The sequence below is a fragment of the Hyla sarda genome, chromosome 2 (assembly GCF_029499605.1).
Source record: "Hyla sarda isolate aHylSar1 chromosome 2, aHylSar1.hap1, whole genome shotgun sequence".
Classification (NCBI taxonomy): domain Eukaryota; kingdom Metazoa; phylum Chordata; class Amphibia; order Anura; family Hylidae; genus Hyla; species Hyla sarda.
In genome coordinates, this window is record NC_079190.1 from 390,669,906 (window position 1) to 390,689,680 (window position 19,775).

At 43.7% G+C, this 19,775-nt stretch overlaps 1 protein-coding gene across 1 annotated transcript in view; it reads left to right on the forward strand.

Moving 5' to 3' along the window:
- The window catches only part of MLXIPL (MLX interacting protein like), a 208,290-nt gene extending 192,283 nt beyond the window's left edge, over nt 1–16,007 (forward strand). The window contains exons 15-17 of the mRNA XM_056558638.1: nt 900–1,023; nt 13,334–13,463; nt 14,897–16,007. Of these exons, the coding sequence (XP_056414613.1) occupies nt 900–1,023; nt 13,334–13,463; nt 14,897–15,018 (376 nt within the window). The 3' untranslated portion in view covers nt 15,019–16,007. The remainder of the gene's footprint in view (nt 1–899; nt 1,024–13,333; nt 13,464–14,896) is intronic.
- The last annotated feature ends 3,768 nt before the right edge of the window (nt 16,008–19,775 follow it).

Consider the following 19,775-nt stretch of genomic DNA (forward strand, 5'->3'; position numbering starts at 1 on the left):
CTGGAGCACTAGATTTATACAATTTAATAATTTATCAGCATTATTATGACTGATTTATCTTTCTTAAAAAATATAAAGTATATTGGTATCAGTGGAAAAAAACAAGACAGTATGGGGGCATTTATTATTGTGTGTGTTCAGAAATTTGGTTTTGCTTACATGAAACATATTAATCATACTATTACAATGGGGGTTGATAAATTTTGAGCATGTAAGCAAAAAACAATAACATTCTTGAGAACACCACTTTTTATCATTCCTCCTTTCTTCGACTTTTCTACGCAAAAAGTCGCAGTTGCGAAAAATAATGTGCAACAGACTCTGATCACCTTCTGTAGCCATTTCAACGGAGGGCAGAGCTGTGATTAGTCAGCCGGGCCAACCAATGATGTCTCCCAGCGGGGGATATGAAATCACAGTAGCATGATTTCATATTCCTTGCTGGGAGCAGTGATTGGTCGATCGCTGCTGACCAATGATGGCTCCCAGTAGGTAATATAAACTAATAAGAGGTGGGCACAAACTCCAAAGTCTCTGACAGCATCAATCACCCTTATCTTCTGGACCACCAGAGATTAGACTGGCCTGGAAGGCTGCAGCTTGGAGGTTTGGCTGATACCTGTGTCTTTGACAGCTGATGTCACCTTTCCTTGACAGTTTAGCTTCAGGATAAGCTGGCTTGTCCTGAGACAGAAGCATATTAGATATGCTGTCCAAAGGCTGTTTTGTAAGCCAGGTGTGGCCTGGTGTAGATTTGCAGTGTTTTGGAGGAGTTTGAAACTTTTTGCGCAACATTCTTTGTTACCATTGCAAGTTAAAATCTTGAATTTTGCACATTAATTTGTAGCTTACAGTGTAAAGTCACAAAAAGATAATCATGTATGTTTTTTCCCTTGCAGCCTGTGTCAGCAGCAACTTCCAGCCTCAGGGGTGCCTATAACCCATCAACGCTTCCAACACATGCGTCAAATGTTCCAGGACTATGTCCAGAGCAGAACCCTACAAAACTGGAAATTTTGGCTAGTATCCTTATATGTCAACCTCCTGGTATAAACTACTGCTTTTAACCCTTGAAACTATTCATTTTCTAAACAGTTTATGCTTGTCAGCTGGTAAGGTGAAGGCAGAAACAACCACCTTACATATTTTCAGACATTTATATGGTCAGTACTCTCTTTGCAGTCATGCTGAAATTGTAGAGCAATACATGCAGTCAAATAGGAATATATATGAACAGCAAGTTAAAATGATTTATTTTATTACAATATTGATAAATTTCCCACTTAAAAACATTATGCTGTTTTTGGAACCCACATGGAACATACAAAGATGTATCCCAGGGTCTGTGACTGGCGTTTTTTTTTTTTTTAGGGATCCCCTGGTATTTAGAAGCATACTAGATATTGCTATTCATTACAGTTAGAAAAAAAAAAGGATTGCTTGTGTATATTAGCTATGGTTATGCAAGAAGGGCCATTTATTTTGCATATGCTTGTGTGGTATCCCAGAGTAGGATCATCTGAACACTGTTCAGGTGGCTGTAGTCTTAAGTCTGTCTCTAAAAGACTGAGGCCTTTATTTTTTAAAGTGTATTACATTATATATGTATTTTCTGTGTTTCAATATATTTTATACATGCACTGAGACATTAATAGAGTTTAAGGGGTTAACATTTACTACTAAGTGTACGTTCACACGTACAGGATCATGCGCAGATTTGATGTGCAGGATTTGTTACTGCAGATTAGAAGTTGTGCTCAGTCATTTAGTTCATATTGAAATCTGCACAGAAAATCCTGCACATCAAATCTGCGTAGGATCCTGTACGTGTGAACGGACCCTAAAAGTGTATTTTTACCATGAAAGCTTTGGTAATCTGTTAGATTCCACCCTTAGCCAGTTAGGGCTAGGGTCTGTCCTGTCTCCATCCCAATCCAAGGGATAGGGAGAGGATCCTAAAAGAACATGTTAGAGTAGTATGGCCCTGGCCAGGGAAGAGAGAACATCTGTCCTGCAGCTCTCTCACCTACAGAGGATGTCTGCCTATTTCTTCAACATTTCCAGCAAAGGACATCAAAGCTTAGCCTGCCTAGCATGTCCCGTTACAGAGGTACTACAAAACAAAGCATTCAGAAGAAACGCATATTTGTGGGGCCTGATTGCAAAGAAAGACTAGGTGCGCATAATCTGGACAGACTCACGTCTGGGGATTCCCTTTCTGAATGCGCTCGAAAAAAGTGGAGTCTCAGATAACCCTGGCAAACGTAAATGAGGGAAAGGGTCCTTGCACAGTTCACCCCAATAGACCCACGTAAAGACCCCTGATAACTTTCTCAGATAAATTGGACTTTCAGCTAGTGCAGAGTTACAGCCTACAGCCAAGCCTTAAATCCTTTAAAGGGGTACTCCTGTGGAAACATTTTTTTTTTATATAATCAAATGGTGCCAGAAAGTTAAACAGATTTGTAAATTACTTCTATAAAAAAAAATCTTAATACTTCAAGTACTTATTAGCTGCTGAATACTACAGAGGAAATTCTTATCTTTTTGGAACACAGTGCTCTCTGCTGACATCACTGGCACAGTGCTCTATGCTGACATCTCTGTCCATTTTAGGAACTGTCCAGACCAGCATTTGTTTGCTATGAGGATTTTCTCCTACTCTGGACAGTTCTTAAAATGGACAGAGATGTCAGCAGAGAGCACTGTGCTCGTGATGTCAGCAGAGTTCACTGTGTTCCAAAAAGAAAAGAATTTCCTCTGTAGTATTCAGCAGCTAATAAGTACTGGAAGGATTAAGATTTTTAATAGAAGTAATTTACAAATATGTTTAACTTTCTAGCACCAGTTGATTTAAATAAAAAAAAGTTTTCCACCGGAGTACCCCTTTAACTTAGTTTCATCTCAAGTGCAGTGGAGAACAAGCCAGGCTATGCCATAGAGGGAAGACCCAGGGTAGACATAGCCTCTGAGTCTGACACATACCAAAAGGAAAAAACAAGTATAAATCTCAGTAGAACAACATGTCTCAGTACAACCAAGTCTTGTATCTACAAATTACTTCTGGACTACAAAATACAAAGTCTATCTCAAGTTCTGTATCACAAAATAATGTTTAACTGTTATCTTTCCTTGTTGGAACAGCATCAGAAGTAAAGAACAGGTTGTTTTCTATAAACCCTGGCTTTAGTACAGATGACAGCTTATGTGAAGTAGTGATTTTGTGGGATTCTAGATCAAAACACTGGGTTGGTGATCCTGCTATGTGATACTACAACTAGAGAGGATCAAACTTTTGAAAAATTAGATTCAGCCGATTCGCCGAATCTTCTGAAAAAATTTGGTTTGCTCCGAATTTATTTGCGGCAAATCTGTATTAAGAACAGCTATTTCTGGCCTACAGAGAGCCTCGATATGGGTGTAGAACACTTTGCTTTGTTCTAACACGCATAGGGAGTGTGCTGTGTTAGTGAAATAATGCTGTTATTCAGTATGACATGCAGATTACAGGCATCGCTATTAGAATCACTGCGGCAGAGTGTCTGGATGTGGCAGCAGGGAGACCATATTGTGTCAAAATTGAAGAGAATAAATAGATTTTTTTATGTAATTTTTATTTTATTTAATTAGAATTTATTAAAATTTTTGGAGTACCCATTCTGGTGAGCTTCGAGCTTGCGGTTCGCCGCGAGGCGAGCTACCACCTGTTCCAGCCCGTGCCTCTCACTGCCCCCCCCCCCCACTGTTTTATTTAATCAGTTATGGTTCATTGTGATCGCTCCCACCTGTTTCATTGGATTCTTGTGGTAATTCCACAGCTACTATATGATATCGACAACCATAGGGCCTCAGTCTTGAAAAGATTACATCCATTTTTAACCCCTTAAGGACCAAGGACGTGCCGGTACGTCCTTGGTCCTGCTCTCCTGATATAACGCGGGGTTACACAGTAACCCCGCGTCATATCACGGCGGGCCCGGCGTCATAGTGAAGCCAGGACCCGCCTCTAATAGCGCGCAGCGCCGATCGCGGCTAAAAGCGAAAGTGAAAGTTGACGGCTAGCTCAGTCGGGCTTAGCCACGGCTATCCCGAACAGCTGACAGGACAGCGGGAGGGCCCCTACCTGCCTCCTCGCTGTCCGATCGCCGAATGACTGCTCAGTGCCTGAGATCCAGGCATGAGCAGTCATGCGGCAGAATCGTTGATCATTGGTTTCTTATGAGAAACCAGTGATCAATGATGAAGATCAGTGTGTGCAGTGTTATAGGTCCCTATGGGACCTATAACACTGCAAAAAAAAAGTGAAAAAAAAAAGTCAATAAAGATCATTTAACTCCTCCCCTATTAAAAGTTTGAATCACCCCCCTTTTACAATAAAAAAAAAAACACAGTGTAAATAAAAATAAAAATAAACATATATGGTATCACCACGTGCGTAAATGTCCGAATTATAAAAATATATCATTAATTAAACCGCTCGGTCAATGGTGTGCGCGCAAAAAAATTCCAAAGTCCAAAATAGTGCATTTTTGGTCACTTTTTATATCATTTAATCAATAAGTCCTATCAATGCAAAAATGGTACCTTTAAAAACTTCAGATCACGGCACAAAAAATGAGCCCTCATACCGCCCCATACACGGAAAAATAAAAAAGTTATAGGGGTCAGAAGAAGACAATTTTAAACGTATTAATTTTCCTGCATGTAGTTATGATTTTTTCCAGAAGTCCGACAAAATCAAACCTATATAAGTAGGGTATCATTTTAATCGTATGGACCTACAGAATAAAGATTAAGGTGTCATTTTTACCGAAAAATGTACTATGTAGAAACGGAAGCCCCCAAAAGTTACAAAATGGCGTTTTTTTTTTCAATTTTGTCGCACAATGATTTTTTTTTCCGTTTCACCGTAGATTTTTGGGCAAAATGACTGACGTCATTACAAAGTAGAATTGGTGGCACAAAAAATAAGCCATCATATGGATTTTTAGGTGCAAAATTGAAAGAGTTATGATTTTTTAAAGGCAAGGAGCAAAAAACGAAAATGCAAAAACGGAAAACCCCCCGGTCCTTAAGGGGTTAAGATTTTGAAATTGAAATTTAATATTTTAAATTTAATATTCCACTCCCAAGTTTTAATGTCCCATGCCCCGGCGTTTACTTTGAATAAATAGTGTGGTTACCAAGGACCAAATCTAAAGAGTCACATGTCACATGGCGGCACAGTGACAGAGCCTGGAGGTGGCTTCAGTATGAGGAGACCATATAGTGGCTGAATGACAGCCTGGAGTTGGCGGCAGAATGAGTAGAACATATAGTGGCTGAATGGCACAGCCTGGAGTTTGCGGCATCATGAGTAGAACATATAGTGGCTGAATGGCACAGCCTGGAGTTGGCGGCAGATGAAGAGACCATATAGTGGCTGAATGACACAACCTTGAGTTGGCGGCAGCATGAGGAGACCATATAGTGGCTGAATGGCACAGCCTGGAGTTGGCGGCAGCATGAGGAGGCCATATAGTGGCTGAATGACACAGCCTGGGGTTGGAGGCAGATGATGAGACCATATAGTGGCTGAATGGCACAGCGTGGATGTGGCGGCAGTATAAGTAGAACATATAGTGACTGAATGGCACAGCCTGTAGTTTGTGGCAGCATGAGGAGACCATATAGTGGCTGAATGGTACAGCCTGGAGTTGGCCGCAGATGAGGAGACCATATAGTGGCTGAATGGCACAGCCGGGAGTTTGCGGCAGCATGAGTAGAACATATAGTGGATGAATAGCACAGCCTGGAGGTGGCGGCAGCATGAGGAGACCATATAGTGGCTGAATGGGACAGACTGGAGTTGGCGGCAGATGAGGAGACCATATAGTGGCTGAATGGCACAGCCTGGAGTTGACGGCAGCATGAGGAGACCATATAGTTGCTGAATGGCACAACCTGGAGTTGGCGGCAGAAGAGGAAACCATATAGTGTCTGAATGACACAGCCTGGAGTTGGCGGCAGATGAGGAAACCATATAGTGGCTGAATGGCACATCCTAGAGTTGGCGGCAGATGAGAAGACCGTATAGTGGCTGATTGGCACAGCCTGGAGTTGGCGGCAGTTGAGGAGACCATATAGTGGTTGAATGGCACAGCCTGGAGTTGGCGGCAGATGAGGAGACCATATAGTGGCTGAATGGCACAGCCTGGAGTTGGCGGCAGATGAGGAGACCATATAGTGGCTGAATGGAGTTTGAGGCAGCATGAGGAGACCATATAGTGGCTGAATGGCACAACCTGGAGTTGGCGGCAGATGAGGAGACCATATAGTGGCTGAATGGCACAGCCTGGAGTTGGCGGCAGCATGAGTAGAACACATAGTGGCTAAATGGCAAAGCCTGGAGTTTGCGGCAGCATGAGGAGAACATATAGTGGCTGAATGGCACAGGCTGGAGTTGGCAGAAGCATGTGGAGACTAAATAGTGGCTGATTGAGACAGCCTTGTGTCAGCAGCAGCATCAGGAGTCCTGAAAGTGACCCGGTGACAGAGTGATGCGGTGGGTGGCAATACCAGTACCGGGTGAAGAAGTTGGGTAAAAAAAAGGTCTGATGCAGAGGAATGTTTTTAACTGGGGAGCAGCGCCTTAAATCTGTTTGGCACTATCCATATTTGTGAAGTGTTGGTGTTGCACCATGGTCAATCTACTCTGATGCATCAGGCATTGGTGGGTGGAAATCCTGGCTGATCCATGCCTTATTCATCTCCACAAAGATCAGTCTCTCCACATTTTTCGTGGAAAGACGAGTTGTCCTTGGGGTGACTATGCCCCCCCGCCGCACTAAACACCCGCTCTGAAGGCACACTACTGGCCAGACAGGACAGCTTTTCCAGGGCAAACTCTGCTAGTTGCGGCCATAAATCAAGTTTGGCTGCCCAAAAGTCCAGCGGATCTTCTAGGTGTGTTGGCATGGTCATGTCAAGGTATGCCACCACCTGCTGGTTCAGGGCTTGCTCCAGGTCTACCTGCTGCTGATGAGTTGCTTCACTATGCGGGTGAAGAGAGGTACTCATCAGCGACTGTAGACTCAGGCTGCTGGTGATGGAGCTGGTACTGCTCCTGCCACCCCACCCCTCCCCAGCAGCCATGGCAGTGGAAGGTGAGCGCAGAGGCCCCCCCCCCCCCCCCCCCCAGTCAGACCTGCGAGAGGATGGACGATGGTGCCGATAGGCATCGGCCAACTGACTACGTAGGATGCCTCTGTAGTAGGTCAGTTTGTCCTCCCTCTCAGTGGGTGTAAAAAAGGCCCCCATTTTGTGGCAGTAGCGAGGGTTTTATAAGGTGGAGAACCAGAAGTCTTCCCGCTGCTGAATGGTGATTCGGCGGTCACTACGCAAGCAAGTGAGCATGCATCGTGCCATTTGTGCAAGTTACTCGGAGGGACTCCCTGCCTTTATCTCCACTGCATACTGCCATGGCGTGTCTGGGTCCTCTGTCTCGCCTTCCTCATAACCCTCTGGCTGCTCCTGCTCCTCCTCTCCTGTCAGATGACTAGAAAAACCGCCCATTTGGGGAAACCTAAGCTGTGCTCCACCGTGCCCCTCCCCCTCCTCCAGTTCAGCCCCCACAGGGCTCATGTGGCCCTGAGATGTAGGCGCCAAGTCTCCATTGCCCTGACCAGCCATCGTTTCCAACACATGTTGTAGGAAATAAAGCAGTAGAATGACGTTATTCATCCCATAATCCTGGCAATCCTAATAATGTGGCTTCCTCAAAGGGCCTGAGCAAACAGCAGGTGTCACATATGAGCTGCCACTGGTTCACATTCACATGACTTGGATAGACTAAGTGTCTGGGCATCCACTTGGCAAATGAGGTTCAATGTGGATAAATGTAAAGTTATGCATCTGGGTACTAAGAACATGCATGCATCGTATGGCTTAGGGGGGATTAAACTGGCAGAGTCACTGGTAGAGAAGGATCTGGGTGTACTTGTAGATCACAGACTTCAGAATAGCATGCAATGTCAGGCTGCTGCTTCCAAAGCCGGCAGGATATTGTCATGTATAAAAAGAGGCATGGACTCGAGGGACAGGGACATAATACTCCCCCTTTATAAAGCATTGGTACGGCCTCACCTGGAATATGCTGTTCAGTTTTGGTCGCCTGTTCATAAAATGAACACTACGGAGTTGGAAAGGGTGCAGAGACGTGCGACTCAACTAATATGGGGCATGGAACATCTTAGCTATGAGGAGCGATTAAAGGAGTTACAATTGTTTAGTCTTGAGAAGAGACGTTTAAGGGGGGATATGATAAACGTATATAAGTATATAAATGGCCCATACAAAAAATATGGAGAAAAACTGTTCCAGGTTAAACCCCCCCCAAAGGACGAGGGGGCACTCCCTCCATCTGGAGAAGAAAAGGTTTAGTCTAAAGGGGCGACACGCCTTCTTTACGGTGAGGACTGTGAATTTATGGAACGGTCTACCTCAGGAACTGGTCACAGCAGGAACAATTAACAGCTTTAAAATAGGGTTAGATACATTCCTGGAACAAAATAACATTAATGCTTATGCAGAATTATAAAACTACATCCCTTTCCCTTATCCCCTTACACCCTTCACTTCAATTCCCTGGTTGGACTTGATGGACGTATGTCTTTTTTCAACCATACTAACTATGTAACTATGTAACATTGAAGTTACACAAGGGAGTACCCCTATCCGCTTGGATCATCAAGAAATCGGTGATGGCTTTTCTCTGTCCGTATAGTCGGTCCAACATATGGAGGGTGGAATGTCAACGTGTGGCAATGTCGCAAATCAGACTATGTTGGGGGATACCGTTCTGACGCTGCAGCTCAAGGAGGGTGTGCTTTGCGGTGTACGAGTGGCTGAAGTGCATGCAAAGTTTCCTTCCCATTGTTAGGATCTCTTGCAAATGGGGGGAACACTTCAGGAACCGCTTGACAACCAGATTGAACACGTGTGCCATGCAGGGCGCATGGCTCAGCCTTCCCTGTCGCAGCGCAGACAAGATGTTCTTCCCATTGTCAGTCACCATGGTTCCCATTTCCAGTTTTCGTGGAGTAAGCAATGCTCCGATTTCTTTATGAATGGCTTTTAGCAGTTCCTCCCGTGTGACTCTGTTCACCAAGGCAAACCATGTGAAGAGCAGCGTGACACCGCCGTGCCCTGCACACATGGTATGCTGAAGGGACACTGAGACTTGTCTAGGCGGTGAAGGATGAGGAGGCGGAGTCACACACTGTCAAAGGACCAACTGCCTGAGAGCATGGTGTAGGAAGTGGCATGACCTGTCCAAGTTGGTGTTGTGGCTGTGCAGGAACCACATTTACCCAGTGAGCCGTAAAGGACATGTATTGTCCCTGACCATAGTTACAGCTCCACACGTTGGCGCTGCCGTGCACTTTGGTACACACCAACAGGCTCAAGGACTGGCCCACCTGCAACAAAATTGTGCAGGACTGGTACTGCCTTCTTCGCAAGGAAATGATGGCTTGGCACTTTCCACCTTGGCTCGGCACAAGCCATCAGTTCTCTGAAAGGTGCAGAGTCCACCACTTGAAAAGGGAGGGGCTGCAGCAGCAGCAACTTGGACAGGAGCACATTCAGCTTCTGCGCCGTTGGATGAGTGGGTGCATACTGTTGTCTCTTGGACATGGCTTCGCCGATGGATTGTTGGCGGAATGACTGACTAAAAGTAGGAGGAGCAGGAGCATCTGGAGCGACAGAAGGAGGGTATGACACACAGCTCCCTTTTGCTGAGGTGGTGGAGCCTTGGCTGGCTGAAAGAGGGAGCGGCGTGCCACTGGGTGATGTGGCATGCAAGACCAGTACATCGGAGCCACGGTTCTCCCAGGCCGCTTTATGGTCGCGCAGCATATGTTGACGCAGGGCCGTGGTGCCAACATTGGGACACTGGCCACCCTTCATCTTCTGCAGACATATCTTGCATGTGGCTATGTTAACCTCCTCCGGATGCTTGATGAAAAACTGTCACACCGCTGAGTAGCTGATTTTCCCACCAACTTTCCGCACTAATTGACTGCTACTGCCGCTGTCTCCAGGAACCCCTGGTCCACTACCTCCCGGAAGGTAGGCTGCCGCAAAGCAGGTGGTCTCCCCCGGGCCCATTTGGCTCCAGAATTTCCACTTCTGCAGCCATGCTGATTGCCAACCATGCTACCACCTTGTTGGCTCAACCGCTGCCTCACAGGCAACCTGCAACCCTCTTCTCCTGATGATGATGAAGCCCCTTCTGCACCCGGCCCCCAATTGCGATCGGCTTCATCATCATCAACAAATGTCTGCATGTCACTGATGTCCTCCTCAGGTTCCTCAACAGTGTCTGCTTCAGGACCCTGAACGCTGGCTACACCGCCTCCCACGTCACTCTCCTCATCACTACTTGCCCGCCTAGCGGAGGAAGCGGTGGATGTCTCCTCCACTTTTTGGCTGGGCAGTAGCTGCTGACTTTCCTCTATTAGATTGTCCTCACTGAATAGTGGAGCTGAACCGACAGCATAAAATATTTCTTTAGGGGAAGGAACAGCATAGGTCAGAGGCAATGGGAGGACAGGGACTGCTCCCAGGCCATGCCAACTGAGGGTTGTGTCTGAAGAACCCACCGACTGTTGACTGGGGGTATCAGATGTCACTTGTGATTAAATGGATGACCATGTTAACCAATCGATGATGGCAGATGGGTTGCTGGTCGAGACAGGACCGCTAGCTGATACCGGAGCTCATGCCTCTCGCTTCGACTCCTGCTGCCACTCCTAGTCTGCTGCGACCTCTGCCTGCGCCTGATGAGTTTAGGCTTTTGCCACTCCTGTGTGCATGTTCTGGCACTTCTCTGCCTGACATACATAGTGCATATATGAGGGGAGTACAATACACTTCACTATGCTTAACCCCTTAAGGACTGAGGGGTTTTCGGTTTTTGCACTTTCGTTTTTTCCTCCTCACCTTTTAAAAATCATAACCCTTTCAATTTTGCACCTAAAAATCCATATGATTGCTTATTTTTTGCGCCACCAATTCTACTTTGCAGTGACATCAGTCATTTTACCCAAAAATCTACAATGAAATGGAAAAAAAAATCATTGTGCGACTAAATTGAAGAAAAAACGCCATTTTGTAAATTTTGGGGGCTTTCGTTTCTATGCAGTAAATGTTTCAGTAAAAATGACACCTGATCTTTATTCTGTAGATCCATACGATTAAAATGATACCCTACTTATATCGGTTTGATTTTGTCGTACTTCTGGAAAAAAACATAACTACATGCACGGAAATTTATACGTTTAAAATTGTCATCTTCTGACCCCTATAACTTTTTTATTTTTCTGCGTATGGGTCGGTATGAGGGCTAATTTTTTGCGCCGTGATCTGACGTTTTTAGTGGTACAATTTTTGTATTGATCGGACTTTTTGATCGCTTTTTATTCATTTTTTCATGACATAAAAAGCGACCAAAAATACGTTATTTTGGACTTTGGAATTTTTTTGTGCATACGCCATTGACCGTGCGGTTTAATTAATTATATATTTTTATAGTTCGGACATTTACACACGCGGCGATACCACATATGTTTATTTTTGTTTTTATTTACACAGTTTTTTTTATGGGAAAAGGGGGGTGATTTGAACTTTTATTAAGGAAGGGGTTAAATGACCTTTGTTAACTTTTTTTAAAACTTTTTTTTGCAGTGCTATAGCCCCCATAGAGAGCTATAGCACTGCACACACTGATCTCCTATGCTGATCCCTGCAGAACCATAGCTCTGCACGGATCAGCGAGATAGGGGCTCGATTGCTCAAGCCTGTAGTTCAGGCTTGGAGCAATCAAACCCCGATCGGACGCCGCGGACACAGGTAAGGAGACCTCCGCCTGCATCCCAGCTGATCGGAACATCGCGATAAGGGCAGAAAAATGCACTACAGTACACTTAAAAACGTCTTTTTGCACAACACCAGCAGTACACAAAAGTGCTGCAGCACACAGTCGCTGTGTACTAAAATCAAAATTGCACTCTCTCACAGACTATTAGGAATGGACTGCTGGTAATGTATTATACCGTCTACAGACAAGTATAACCATCAGACCATTTGTTATGGAACAAAGAGGGCAGAAAAATGCACTGCAGTACGTTTAAAAAATGTATTAGAGTAAAACACCAGCCGGTGATTACTTTTGCCTGGACTTTCACAGTATCTAGGCCCTTGACAGATTAACAGGTACAAAATAGTACACTACTTAGATGTAGGTTTGTGGTATGCACTTATGAGGGCAGAAAAATGTGCTACAGTACGCTTAGAAAAACGTATTTTTGCACAACACCAGCAGTACACAACAGTGCTACAGCACACAGTCTCTGTGTACTAAACCCAAAATTGCACTCTCTCACAGACTATTAGAAATGGACTGCTGGGTATTATACAGACTAGTATAACCAGCAGACCATTTGTTGTAGAACAAAGACACAGAATTGTGCTGAAAAATTATTCCTCCATCCTCTGCTAAGGTTTATCAAGCTGAGCCAGCTTGTTCAAATGTATGAGGCAACACACAGCTCTCTTCCCCTCTCTTTAATACAATGCAGTAGAAAGTGACTGGGAGGTTAATGGCTGCAGTAAAAAAAAAATTCTGTGAAAAATGCACTGCTCTCTGTCCACCAGAACACTGATGTGACTAGGAGGTGAAACGCTGCTGGAAAAAGCTTTTCTGTGTAACACACACACAGGCTGTCTGTCCTATTTCTCAGCAGTGTAATGAATGAAGTGACTAGCCGGAATATGGCTGCAACATTACTGGGGCGACTGGCTGCTGATAGGCTGCATCCTGCATGCGATTCAGGGTCATCCCGCCTTCCCGCCTTGCCTTCCTGCCTTCCCAGAGTTCCTTGCCCCATGTCCTCACATGTGGATCCACCATTTTAGATGCCCTGAAGCCTGGACCGCACTAAATGGAGTTTAATTAAGTGATTCGCTCTATAGAATCACGGCGATATTTGCATTCATTGTGAATCAAATTTTTCATGAAATTCGTAAAAAATTTGGATTAGTCAGATTCAATTCGCTCATCTCTAACTACAACCCTCATCATCTACATACACAACCCAACTTCTGGCATCACGAACTTGACATTTGCACAAACCTAAATGTAAAAGCCAAACATCCATCCCATCATACCACACCCTCCCTAACATTGAAACCAAACACATTGTCCACTTAGAGTGTAACAAACTTTGGACATTTTAGTTTATATGATTTGTGATGAGTGAAAGTATGATTGTTTTTCCTTAACTGTCCGTAGTTTAGTATCCTTGTCCGTCCCCTGTTTGAATCTTTCAACCGTATGGTTTCTACAGCAAGTATGACAGATTTAAGAGAGACATCCTTGGAGTGGCTGGACACACACTGCTCTCTGCCTGCACTGAGACCTAGTGAGTATGGAAACAACACATTTATTACTTCTGGACCTGTGGTGCTCGCACTGTATTATAAGGATTCATGTATACTCCAAATCTCCAAGAGTGTCATGTGGAAGCAATTGGCTTTACTCTTCTCTATCTCACCAAGGGATCCCTAGACTTTTTGCCATGAAAGCCACTTTCAATTATGACAGGTGGTGTTGAACCACACTGGGTATTAAATGGTGAAAAACTGCACTACAAAAAACAAAATATTGATAATCACATCCATAAGAAAGATGTATAATACATATAAAGGTACAAGCTGCCATGGCTGAAATATTTTGTGGGAGAAAAAGCGCCTTAACCCCTGAAAGAGGACGTGTAGCATTTCCTGACCTATTTTATTCCCCATGAAATAACAACTCTGGCACATTTTTGTTATAGATCTGTGTTGTGAGATTCATCTGTTTTTCCTACTAGAAATCCATGACCAAATTTAAACTCTTGGAAACACAGGACATATCTGTACACCCTGGCCGCCTGGTGTACCAGGATGTACATGTAGGTTCTGATTTTTATCTTGTCTTTGAAGCGAGTGCTGGAGCTGCGCTCACTTCATAGGCTGCAGGTCCCAGTAATAGAGGACATCAGTGATCACGCCATTACTGGCATGAACAGGTGCCTTGGGGAGTGCATGAGAGTGCATGTGTAGGTGTTTAAACACATTAATTTGTTACCCAATGGATATAGTTATTGAAAGTGTTGATGTGGCTTTTACTGTGTTTTGAATCTGTCTGTCCATAATTTCCAATTTGCATAATTCTTGATACTGTTCTCTTTTTGTTTAACAAAAATAAATTAAGGAATATTTTAGACTCTCCCTCTCTCTCTCTCTCTCCCTCGCTCCCTCCGCCCGGGATCGCCACTGCGGCACCACGCTATCATTACTGCACAGAGCGAGTTTGCTCTGTGTGTAATGACGGGCGATACAGGGGACGGAGCAGCATGACATCATGGCTCAGCCCCTCGTGACATCATGGCCCGCCCCGTTAATGCAAGTCTGTGGCAGGGGACATGATGACTGCCACGCCCCCTCCCATAGGCTTGTATTGAGGGGGCGGACCGTGACATCATGAGGGGCGGAGCCGTGACACAACAATGCTCTGGACCCTGTATTGCCCGTCATTATGCGCAGAACGAACTTGCTCTGTGCAGTAATGATAACACGGTGCCGCAGCGGCGATCCCGGGGGTCCTCTTTGGATAGGGGATAAGATGTCTAGGGGCGGAGTACCCCTATAAGTCCATAATCTACATAAGACTCTGAAATCAAACTGGCTCTTCGTACCAATTGTTATAAATGTTATGTGTTTTTCTTTTCCGTACAAAAATTTTATAAATTGCTCTTGTGAAATAACCTAAATAACCTGTGTTTTTTTTTCTCTTTTCCTACCTCCAATCTAGCGGTGTTAAGTTCATTATGTCAGCTCAGCACCTCAACATCCATTCTCACTGACCCATCCCTGATGCCGGAGCAGGCAATGCAAGCAGTAACCCAAGAAGGGAATGTTGATAGCTTCTTCTAAATCAGCATGGCATCAATACCAGAGACTGCTAAATGTATAAGGAGTAGGCTTGTATAAGGTTTACTAATAACATACATATTTGGAAAAGTCAAGCATATCTCACAAAAGACTGTGCATGGTGGAATGTTATACAGTAATCAAATGTCTCAGAAACTCCACCTTCCACCATGGTTAAAGCATGAGATAATGTGTATCTCTTCATGGTCCTCTTTGGTGCTGGTTATTTGTTTCACTGCACTAGAGACCTGAGTAGTGGACAAGCACAGTAGAGCAAATGTTCAGTCATTTGAATGATGTCCATTGGTTTGTCTCCAGACCCCATGTTTTAGGCTGGTTTTACACAGGCGTATTATGGACACATTTTTGACAGGTGTCAGTTTGGTTCACCGTACCCGTGGTCAGGCCTGGGCTTTTGGCTGTAATATGGAAAAAATGCATCCTAATACTACTGTGGAAAAACTGCCTTATTTGCAGTGTGACCAGCTTTTTTTAAGCTAGACCTGTGATCTGGGATGGACACTGCATATAGAATAATTCAGTTTGGTTAAATGTAAAATATCTAAAGTAGAATATCTAAAGTAAAATATCTAAAGTAGTACATACAATAAAAGGGACAAATCAGTGGGTGGAGATCAGAAAGGAACATTTCAGACTATCATGAAGCTGTAGATATGCAGGATTTCCAAGGACTCAAAACTTCAAAAGATTGTTTTCTTTTTTAATATATATATTTTGTTGTTCTTCTACTTTTTTGTCGTTTCTTTGAAAAATGTGGTGAACTGTATATGTATGTTATTAGTGGCTGTTTCATTTGGGGCACTTTGTATTTTATGTTTATTGTCCTATAATGGGAACCTCAGCAACAGCAAAAATCTTGATGTCATTGTGAGCTCTGTGAGCCATTGTTCAGTGTTTATGTTCCATACAGTATACACCCAGTGTTAACATTGTGCAGATTTTTCATATTTTCTGTATTGTGAAATTATATTATCTTGCTTTAAATTTATAATGTGTTTGTTGTGTTTCTTCAATATGTGGAAGCCACGGGGTGCCAAGTGGAATACCTTATCACTTCTTGACACCACGGCACTGTTATCCTATACACGGTCCAAGGTTGGAGACAGCTTCTCCTGGGCCAGACACGGGGAGTTAAGGAACACACCGACGTCAGGTTATGGATAACTGTCTTTACTGAGCAGGGTGCACGAACTACGAATTACGCGAACAGTCTTGTTTAGAGTGAGAGGATGCAGTGTAACCCCTTGGGAGCTCTGTTGCCTTACTGGGACATATGGTGCTTTCACTTAAGGAATTGATACTCACTTGTGAGAGTAGATGATTGATCCTGGTAGCTAGGGTTCTGTCAAGGTCTTGTAGCTTCCTCCGCCAGGGCATGAACTTCCACCGTGCGGTTGATCCTTGCAGAATGCCTGGATGAAGTAGATTTGATCTGGGCCTTCCCATAGACTATGACTGGACTCGAATTTAGGGGTTCCCATTGGCAGGCAGGGTCACATGGGGTTTACACAGCTCCTCTCTTAAGGGTAGAGTAACATATAAACAACATACATTAGAATAACAACAACAAATTAATTATCTAAATATACTAATCTTTGGCAAAGTACAAAATACAATTAATGTAAGGATCAATCTTTTAGTGGGCCCAACACCTTGCACTTCTAAGCTGCCCAAAGCAGTCTGTAGCCACAGGACAGTCTCTGGTGCAGGGACACCAAATATATGTCAACTACAAGGCAATCATATTCCAGATGAGCTCCTCCTTAAAAATGTAAGTGGCCAATCTGTAACAGGATGTTGGCACTATAGCTGTCAACCAAGATTTCCACTGAACTCCTAAAAAATGTTTCTCTCATAGCATCCATGGCCAGCACATCCACTATGTTTTATGGGTGCTTGTCATGCTACATGCTGAAATCACCCTGACAGTGGGCAGGGATACATTGCAATTTGTATAATAAGCATTAAAAGCATCAGCATATGAAATATAAATGCATACCAATGATGGTTAAGTTATCTGGAGAAAAGATTGAAAACATTACAAGTGTTTTTATTTGTGGAGAAAGCACTTACCTACTCCGGACTACAATACCACATGACGATACTGTAAGAACCCGAAGGGTTAATCTGCACTGAGGTCTTTTGTTATTCTGGTTACTATGGAAATGCCCTGTTTTCTGGATGGTCAGCTAACCTCATTGGCTTTTCACCTGCTAAGACTCCTTGCACTTATTCAGGCAGGGACTGTCACCATGGTTGTGGACCCATCTCCTAGGGTGGTATGCAAGTAGGCAGGCCACTTGGACGCACAGGTATGTCATGCCTCTCAGAGAGCTACGCCTGGCAAAGTTCTTCTGGGGGGCATTGTTCCATCTAGTATACAACCTGATTTAACATCTAAAAGTGTTGTAAAGCCTGTTTTGCAGTAACCTCTGGCTGAATCCGCATGTTGTTGCACCATGGACAATAAGATTATCGGGAACACTCATGCGGACTTGCAGTCAGAGGGAAGTAGTGAGATTCTGGAGGATGACTGTGAGGACAACAATGAGTGGTGTGATTTGGAGGATGAAGATAAAGATGGGGACAGACCTTTGTATTCTCAGGTGGTTAAGGGTCCAGTGGCCCCTTTTAAAAAAGGGGGGGGGGGGTTACTGTAAGAACCTGAAGGGTTAATCTGCACTGAGGTCTTTTGTTATTCTGGTTACTGTCAAAAATCCCTGTTCTATGGATGGTCAGCTGACCTTGTTGGCTTTTTAACTTCTTTGACTGCACTTATTCAGGCAAGGACTGTCACCATGGTTGTGGACCCATCGCCTAGGGTGGGTAAGCTAGTAGGCAGGGCAAGTGGGAGCGGGTGAGTTTAGGGCTTCACTTTTCCTTACCCATACGTGACAGATACATTTTAGATATGCACAGAAGTTTTCTGAGGAGTTTCCAGTTATCCACTGCATGAGTAATTACTCTCAGGTGGGTTGGTGTCAGGGCATGCTTGTATCTGGTGTTGGAATAAAGATAAAAAATCCCTCTACTAGGCGCAGGCTACACAAGTTGCATAAACACCCTTTAGCAGCATACAAATAACTGGATTACTTTAGGAGGTTGGAAAGTAGGCCTGTGACAATCACACAGTATAATTCATGATAGCAAACTAAGCAAATAATTGGCAAAAAAGAAAGGCTGGTTTATCAGAGGAACATTAAAGTGAATCTTTCATGCTGCCTGAACTATGAGGTATTAGGATGGTTCCCAGTGAGCTTCTTTCTGCCCTACTGGGGTTGATTAAGAGAATTCATCCTGTTTGAATACGGAGAGAGATCACCCCAATGACTCTTGGTTCAACTGGAGCCTTACACACACAGATGTTAGGATGAAAAAAAAACATTTTTAAAGCAAATGTAAACCAATATCATTTTTAATGACATCTCTGTGATTATTGTTTTATGATAACGAATGCCATAGAAATTATTTAATAGTTACTCAGGCTTCTAAAAAGTTTGCATACATAAATTACATAAATAGAGGGAATAAAGAATTACCCGTCAAACCCCATGCAGTCCCCTGAAAATCGCTGCTAAAAAGCAATGATGTGTGATTGGCCATACACCTAACTAACTTGCTGACCCAACAGCAATAGCCAGTAATTGGCGGCAGCAGTCACATATTAAAGGGGTACTCCGGTGGAAAACATTTGTTGTTAAACAACAATATTTATCTTGTTTGTTTCATTATTATATGGCTTTAAATTAACATGCAATGTCTTCCTGCGCTGCTCTTTTTTTTTTTTTGAACTGTCTTCCTGCGCTGCTCTTTTTTCAACTGTACATTTTTATTAAAGTATTTATCAGAAACAGAAATCCAAACAATGGAGTAAAAGCACATCAATAACAGCAAAAAGACGCAAAATTAACGTCATAGTAAATAGACCCACATAGGTATTATGGTCAATACCAATGGAACATCACATCAATTGGAGTAATATTCAAGCAGCCAGAAGCCAACAGCTCCTTAGGTATAGGCACAAGGCTCAGGGCCACAACAAAAAGAAAAAATGGAGAGGGACAACAACAAGGCCCACAAGGACAAACACCTGACAAAACAAAACACCCAAGGAAGAGAGAAGGGAAAAGAAAGGAAGGGAGAGAAGACATAGGAGTCAAGGCGGCTGGTGATCAGAAAAGCGGTCCCAAGGTTCCCAGATAGAGAGAAAGGAAGGGATAGTATTGTTTAGAGAGGCCGTGAGGAATTCCAAGGAGCGAATCTCACAAATACGGGCCAACAAGTTAGATTCAGAGGGAGGAAGAGTAGAATTTATCTTGATTTTTGTAATTCTTTTTAGACAATGTTGGTGTTACATTCTCTTTTGACAAAGTCTTATTATTTAGACTATGGGGGAGATTTATCAAAACCTGTCCAGAGGAAAAATTGCTGAGTTGCCCATAGCAACCAATCAGATTTTTTCTTTCATTTTATGAAAATGCTTCTGCAAAATGAAAGAAGCGATCTGATTGGTTGCTATGGGCAACTCAGCTACTTTTCCTCTGGACTGGTTTTGATAAATCTTCCCCTATGTGTCTGTGATCCTATGTTCCTCTGTGGTATCTGGTTTCCCTCCGGTATGTGTTTTTTCTGCCTAGTGTCTAGCTCTTTCTGCTGCGATACTGTGGACTTTTTATATGAAGCCTGACAAACTTTTTTGGATAATGCACCTTCCTCTCCTTGATTGTGTTTCCTAGCAA